The sequence below is a fragment of the Henckelia pumila genome, chromosome 1 (genome assembly GCF_033568475.1).
Source record: "Henckelia pumila isolate YLH828 chromosome 1, ASM3356847v2, whole genome shotgun sequence".
Classification (NCBI taxonomy): Eukaryota; Viridiplantae; Streptophyta; class Magnoliopsida; order Lamiales; family Gesneriaceae; genus Henckelia; species Henckelia pumila.
Window position 1 is genome coordinate 104,326,500 of NC_133120.1, and position 8,489 is coordinate 104,334,988.

The window sequence follows — 8,489 nt, forward strand, 5'->3', positions numbered from 1 at the left end:
TATGAATCTTATGTATGAAAGGCAACACGATTTCAACGAATCGCACCTCAATTCTATAACAAAAGAATTCAAAGATTTTGTCCCGACTTTGAAACAAGTAACAGACTTTGGAATCTCCACCTCTAGTTGAACCTGTAACTAGCAACAGAGAATTCACGATAGAAACAATCAAAGATTCAATTAGACCTTCAAAGGAACCTGTCTTTGACAACCCAATTGAAAATTGATTGACAAACACCACAAAGCTATGAAACTTTGATAAGTTTGATTTTGGGTAAAGCAAAAGCTTTGATAAAATTCTAGAGAGAATTTTTTTATTGAATAATCAATAATCAGAAATCTTAATTATTATTAAAATAATGAATATTGTAGTATTTATATTACAACCCAAAATATTGAAAGATAACGCAAAATAAATCAAAAAGATATCAAAGATATCTCCTAAAGTTTTCTTTATAGGAATAAAAGACTTAAAATAAACAAAGTAAATCCAAAATATTAAAAATCCCGAACACACACACAAACACCTTCAGTGCATGTAAAAGGGCATGGCGCGGGCGCGCCGAAGTTGCGCAGACAATGGCGCGGGCGCGCGATAAGGTAGCGCGGGCGCGCCGAGAGCTCGCAAAAACATCGTCAATTTGGAATCCGTAAGCGCGGGCGCACTTCTTCTTCGCAAAATAATGGCGCGGGCGCGCGAGTCTGGGGCACGGGCGCGCCTTGGCTTCGAGCAGGGTCTTCAATTTCTTCACTTTCTTGACCTTAATAAGATTATAACTTCCTCCAAATTGAATATCAAGAAATCCAACGCCCTCTTGTGTCTTCAACAACAAAGATTGAAGTGCTTCCTTAAACTTTTGAGCTCGGCCTCTCGTAACCGGTCCTCGTGGTATCTCCAACAGATCCTTAGTCACTTGATCAGCATGCGAGCCATCCATGATCGCATCATCCTTCCCTTCTTGAAAAGGATTTGTTCTCAAATCTTGATCATCATCTACATCAAACAGAGATAAATCAGAAACATTAAAAGTAGCACTGACGTTATACTCACCTGGCAAATCTAATTTGTAAGCGTTGTCGTTGATGCGCTCTAATACTTGAAATGGTCCATCGCCTCTAGGTAGAAGCTTTGAGCACCGTTTTTCAGGAAACCGCTCTTTTCTCAAATGCAACCACACCCAATCTCCTGGTTCAAACACAACTCTCTTCTTTCCCTTATTTGCTTGCTTTGTATACTGCAAATTCTTTTTTTCAATGTTCGCCTTCACTTTTTCATGCAAATTTCTCACAAATTCCGCCTTTTTCTTGCCATCCATGTTAACCCTTTCACTCATAGGCAAATACATCAAATCCAATGGGGTTAAAGGATTAAAACCATACACAATTTCAAATGGTGAAAAATTTGTAATGCACACTACGATTATATGCAAACTCAACAAATGGCAAACATTCTTCCAAACTCTTCAAATTATTTTTAATTATAGCACGCAACAAAGTTCCTAACGTTCTATTAACAACTTCAGTTTGACCATCCATTTCAGGATGACATGTAGTCGAAAACAGTAGTTTAGTACCAAGTTTGCACCATAATGTTTTCCAAAAGTAGCTCAAGAAACGAGTATCTCTATCAGACACAATACTCCTAGGCATGCAATGCAATCTAACAACTTCATTAAAGAACAATTTAGCAACATGAGAAGCATCATCAGATTTATGACAAGCAATAAAATGAGCCATCTTAGAAAATCTATCAACCACAAAAAAAATTGAATCCCTCCCCTTCTTAGACCTCGGTAGTCCTAAAACAAAATCCATAGAAATATCTACCCACGGTTCACTAGGAATGGGAATGGAGTATACAAACCATGTGGATGTTGTCTAGACTTTGCTTTCTTACAAGTCACACATCTTTCACAAATTTTCTCAACATCATGCTTCATATGTGGCCAATAAAAATGTTCATGCAAAATTTCATAAGTTTTAGCCACACCAAAATGTCCCATTAAGCCACCCCCTTGTGATTCCCTCACAAGTAATTCACGAATAGACGACTTAGAAATACATAACTTATCCTCCTTAAACAAATACCCATCATGCATGAAGAATTTGTCTTTTGGACCATGCAAACATGACGCATATATCTCACCAAAATCAAGATCACTAGTATATAACTCTTTCACATACTCAAATCCTAAGAATTTAGAATCTAGAGTAGATAAAAGTACATACCTTCGTGATAGAGCATCCGCTACCACATTTTCCTTCCCTTGCTTGTATTTGATAACGTAGGGAAAATTTTTCACAAACGCCACCCACTTAGCATGCCTCTTGTTTAGCTTTTGTTGTCCTTTGAGATGCTTCAATGATTCATGATCCGTATGAATCACAAATTCCTTTGGCCTCAAATAGTGTTGCCATGTCTCAAGTACCCTTACCAACGCATAAAACTCCTTGTCGTAGGTAGGATAATTCAAGGACGCCCCACTAAGCTTCTCACTGAAGTAAGCAATCGGTCGCCCACCTTGCATCAAGACACCTCCAATTCCTACACCTGACGCATCACATTCAATTTTAAAAGTGTTAGTAAAATCAGGTAATACAAGTAAAGGAGCATTAATTAATTTATGCTTGACAATATTAAAAGACTTCTCTTGCTCCTCGCCCCAATGGAATGGAACGTTCTTCTTGATCATTGCAGTCATAGGTGCCGCCAAAGTACTGAAATCTTTCACAAATATCCTATAGAAACTTGCAAGACCATGAAACTTCGAACTTGACCAATAGAAGTAGGCGTTGGCCAATCTCGAATTGCACTTACCTTGTCCTCATCAACTCTGACACCTTGGAACTCACAACAAAACCAAGAAACACAAGCTCTTTTGTACAAAACACACACTTCTTCAAGTTAGCATACAATTGTTCAGCTTTTAGTGTGATTATCACAATTCTCAAATGTTCGACATGCTCATCCAAATTTTTGCTATATACCAATATATCATCAAAATATACCACAACAAATTTTCCAATATAAACACACAACACATGATTCATCAATCTCATAAAAGTGCTAGGTGCATTAGTTAGTCCAAAGGGCATAACCAACCACTCATACAAGCCGTATTTGGTTTTAAAAGCAGTTTTCCACTCATCACCTTCTCTCATCCTAATTTGATGGTAACCACTTTTTAAATCAATTTTACTTAAGACGCTAGAACCATGCAACTCATCCAACATATCATCTAGTCTAGGAATAGGATGTCTATACTTGATGGTAATGTTATTAATGGCTCTACAATCCACACACATTCTCCATGAACCGTCTTTCTTAGGAACTAACAAAACAGGCACAGCACACAGTGACATGGACTCACGCACAAAACCTTTATCTAAAAGTTCACTTACCTGTCTTTGCATATCTTTTGTTTCCTCCGGGTTGCTCCTATACGCTGGACGGTTTGGCAACGCACTTCCGGGCACAAAATCAATTTGATGTTCAATCCCCCCTCAAAGGTGGTAAGCCTTGAGGCAAATCCTCCGAAAATAAATCTTTAAATTCCTGCAAAAGAGAAACAACAGTGCTCGGAAGATTTCCGGCTATATCACTTGTGTTAAGGAGAAACTCCTTATAGAAAATCAACACAAGTGGAGTATGCACATGTAAAATCTCTCGCAACTCACTCTTTTGGGCCATAAATATTTTTTTATCGGCCTCTTTCCTCTTAATTTCTTTTTCATCTTTTTTTTTTCTCAATCTTTTTTTCTAAGGCCATTTCACTTTTTTGTCCACTCTTTTTTTCGGCCTCCTCTTTTTTTTTTCTTTTTCAAATGGTCCTCCAACAATAGCTTTGGAGTCATAGGTAATAATAAAATAGGCTCCTTTTTCAAGGTAAAAGAATAACGATTTTTAAAACCGTCATGTATCACCTTCCTATCAAATTGCCACGGCCTACCCAACAAAATATGACAAGCTTGCATAGGCACCACATCACACAACACTTCATCTACATATTTACCAATGGAAAATGGTACTACCACCTGCTTATGCAATCTCACCTCTGAGCTATCATTAAACCACTGCAATTTATAAGGTTGAGGATGCTTTATAACAGGCAAACTCAACTTTTCCACCAGCTCATAACTCGCTACATTAGTGCAACTCCCACTATCAATAATAACACTACATACTTTGTTATTCACAAAGCATCTAGTATGGAATAAATTCTCCCTTTGAGTTTCTTCCTCCTCCTTTTGTTGTACATTCAACACTCTCCTGGTCACTAACAATTCTCCAACCACCGCATCATATCCCTTTTCATCAGGATCCTCCAACGCAGGCATACTATCATATTTCTCATCCTCACTCTCCGACTCAATCTCACCACCAGCATTCATAATCATAATTTTTTTATTAGGACATTGACTAGCAATATGACCAAGTCCTTGACATCTAAAACATTTAATATCTCTAGAACGAGTATTAGTAGTTTCAGGTGTACCTTTACCCCCTTGTTTTGGTGCCTCCAATTTGGTGTCAAATTTTGGCTTGGATACCGACTTGTTGTCCTCCCGTTTTGCAATGTTTGGACGCCAAGGAGTCGATGATCCTCCACCGGTAGGAAGTCGACCAGCTCCTCTCCTCTTGAGTTGCTGCTCCACCTTCATGGCCGTCTGCACCATCTCATCCAAATCAAAATAGTGGCGAAGCTCCACTTGATCTTGGATTTCTCTATTCAAACCGCACAAAAATCTGGCCATTGTAGCTTCATTATCCTCCTCAATGTTGGCCCGGATCATCGTGGTTTCTAACTCCTTGTAGTAATCCTCCATGCTTCTTGGACCTTGCTTCAGAGTTTGTAATCGCCTGTACATGTCACGATAATAATAGTTAGGCACAAAATGCTTCTTCATGACACGCTTCATCTCCTCCCACGTCTCAATAGGCGGCTCTCCACACCTCCTTCTAGTGGTCACTAATTGATCCCACTAGATTAACGCATAGCCTACAAACTCAACCACTGCCAACCTCACTTTCTTAAGGTCAGAATAGTGATGGCAATCAAACACAAACTCCACACGCTTTTCCCATTCCAAATACGCCTCCGGGTCAGACTTCCCATGAAACGCTGAAATTTTCATCTTAATACTACTAATATTTCCATCCTCCTTACTGCACTCCGTATGTTTTTCTCGTACTGCTTCTCGCCTATGTCTACCCCCATGTACTCTTCTCTCTCCATCCCAATTCTCATCAAAACTCTCCTCATCTCCTTCAAAATTATTCCCCCTCCTATCTTTAATTTTTTTTTCCACTACCACTACTCTCCTCCAATCTACTCATCCGCTCATGAAGAGGTTCCAACTCCGAACTCATCACCCTAGTAAATTGCCCCATCAATGCCTCCATTTGAACCATGGAAATTCCTTGGTTCACACTTTCACTAGCATCTTTATTAGGATTCATGGTACCTGCAAGAAAAAAAAATTAGTAGTAAAATTCCTCACACAAGTTCTCACAGATCACTCCAAACGAATCACTCCAACACTCGTTTTCTTTCCACACAAAATTTCTGTATGTTTTTTTTTTTTTTTTTTGCTTTGTGTAAAAGTGAATCAAACTCTCAAGTTCACAACTTTTAGACGCTTGAAGATCGACTCTCGAAGATTGACAAAAACAAGAAGAAGAAATTTAGGGATGCTCGAATTTTGACTTGCACCCAAGGATGAACAAGAACGAAAATTGTCCACAAGTTATCTTGCTTCTTCTATTATTATTATTTTTTTTTGAAGCCTTTTCGAGATAACTTAATAAGGACGAAGAATGCGAAGAACACGAAGAACAGATAGTCACAAAGAATTGAAAACTTACTTGTTTCAAACCTTTGCTTTGATACCAAATGATATGAATCTTATGTATGAAAGGCAGCACGATTTCAACGAATCGCACCTCAATTCTATAACAAAAGAATTCAAAGATTTTGTCCCGACTTTGAAACAAGTAACAGACTTTGGAATCTCCACCTCTAGTTGAACCTGTAACTAGTAACAGAGAATTCACGATAGAAACAATCAAAGATTCAATTAGACCTTCAAAGGAACCTGTCTTTGACAACCCAATTGAAAATAGATTGACAAACGCCACAAAGCTATGAAACTTTGATAAGTTTGATTTTGGGTAAAGCAAAAGCTTTGATAAAATTCTAGAGAGAATTTTGTATTGAATAATCAATAATCAAAAATCTTAATTATTATTAAAATAATGAATGTTGTAGTATTTATATTACAACCCAAAATATTGAAAGATAACGCAAAATAAATCAAAAAGATATCAAAGATATCTCCTAAAGTTTCCTAGTAGGAATAAAAGACCTAAAATAAACAAAGTAAATCCAAAATATTAAAAATCCCGAACACACACACAAACACCTTCGGTGTGTGTAAAAGGGCATGGCACGGGCGCGCTAGAGAGATGCGCGGGCGCGCCGAATTTGCGCAGACAATGGCACGGGCGTGCAATAAGGTAGCGCGGGCGTGCCGAGAGCTCGCAAAAACATCGTCAATTTGGCATCCGTAAGCACGGGCGCGCTTCTTCTTTGCAAAATAATGGCACGGGCGCGCGAGTCTGGGGCGCGGGCGCGCCTTGGCTTCGAGCAGGGTCTTCAATTTCTTCACTTTCTTGACCTCTTTTGACCTCAATAAGATTATAAATTCCTCCAAATTGAATATCAAGAAATCCAACGCCCTCTTGTGTCTTCAACAACAAAGATTGAAGTGCTTCCTTAAACTTTTGAGCTCGGCCTCTCGTAACCGGTCCTCGTGGTATCTCCAACAGATCCTTAGTCACTTGATCAGCATGCGAGCCATCCATGATCGCATCACCAATGCTGAAGCTAAGAATCGTTGATTGAAGTTGAAGGAGTACGAGATCTTGAACAAAGACACCTCGTAGATGACTACGGAGCAACTTGTTATACATGAATGTCTGTGCATGGATATCAGGTCGAGTTGGAATATCTAAACTGTTTGGTCATTTAGAATGTATTTTTTATTGATTGTATTGTTTAATTATTGCATTTCAGAGTGATTGTATTGTTTAGTTAATGTATTTTCGAGTGTTTGTAAGTTTTATTTATTGTGATTCCGAGTGATTGTAATTTTTAATTATTGTATTTTCGAGTGATTGTAATGTTTAATTATTGTATTTTTGTTTATTGTGGTTTTAAATTTTTATCAACTTTGAAAACTAGTCGTTACAAAGTAGCCGTTGGAAACTATCCGTTGCAAACTAGCAGTTAGAAACTAGTTGTTACAAACTAGCCGTTAGAAACTATCCGTTTGAAACTAGCCGTTTGAAACTAATCATTGCAAACTATTCGTTAGATACCAGCCGTTGAAATATATATCTTATATATAGACACATTGTGCTATAAGATTTGCATTCCACTAAGATATCTTTCGCAAACACATATACAACATATTTCTTCTAAACATGTCTCATTCTATAGGAAGTTCTAGCTCAAGTTTCAGCTCGACAAGCAAAGACGAAGTACATGTTCAAATCAGTGAGCAAGAGGATGATCCGGTAGAAAAACTGATGTTAATGGTACTTCAACAACACCAACAAGTTATGGAAGCATATCAGAGGAGAGAAACACGCAGAAGAAGAAGGTTCATCCAAAGAAATCGTGAAGCCGGGCATGAGAGGCTCGTCAATGATTATTTCTCTTCAAACCCGGTGTATCACGACGGAATATTTCGAAGACGGTTTCGAATGCGAAGAGAGTTATTCATCCGCATAGTGACTGCCTTTGAGAATCATTCGAAAGTTTTTCAACAAAGGAACGATGTTGTGCAAAGAAAACGGTTGTCACCACTACAAAAATGCACCGCTGCGATTCATCAACTGGCTTACGGAGTCCCTGCCGACCATCTTGACGAGTACCTACGTATGGGTGAATCCACTGCCATCAGGTGTCTTTTCAAGTTTTGCGAATTCATGGTTGAAGTATTTGGTGATAGGTACTTAAGAAGACCAAATGCTGATGATGTTCAACGTCTTCTTCAAATGCATGATGAGAGACACGGCTTCCCTGGCATGTTGGGTAGCCTTGATTGTATGCACTGGAAATGGAAAAATTGCCCGGTTGCTTGGAAATGTCAATTTACAAGGGGACATGGATCACCAACAATTGTGCTTGAGGCGGTCGCCTCTCATGACTTGTGGATATGTCATGCCTTCTTTGGGGTCTCCGGTTCACGTAACGATATCAACGTGTAACACCCGGTATTTTTAATACGTAAATTCGCATGCATAATTAGGGATTTTATTTATTTAGAATTTTAGATTTATGGGTTAAATAATTATGTGAGATTATTTGTGCATGTTTTAAGTTATTTTTAAGCATTTAACCCATAATTAGTGATTTTTCATGATTTATGGAAATTTAATTATTTTATCGCGTAGACGGGACCGTGGACGGACGATATGACAA

General features: G+C 38.4%; 1 protein-coding gene across 1 annotated transcript; it reads left to right on the forward strand.

Annotated features, from left to right (window-relative positions):
• Positions 1 to 7,486: 7,486 nt before the first annotated feature.
• On the forward strand, positions 7,487 to 8,275 carry LOC140871296 (uncharacterized). Its single transcript, XM_073273743.1, has one exon. It carries the CDS (start codon positions 7,487 to 7,489, stop codon positions 8,273 to 8,275), a length of 789 nt encoding a protein of 262 aa, XP_073129844.1.
• The last annotated feature ends 214 nt before the right edge of the window (positions 8,276 to 8,489 follow it).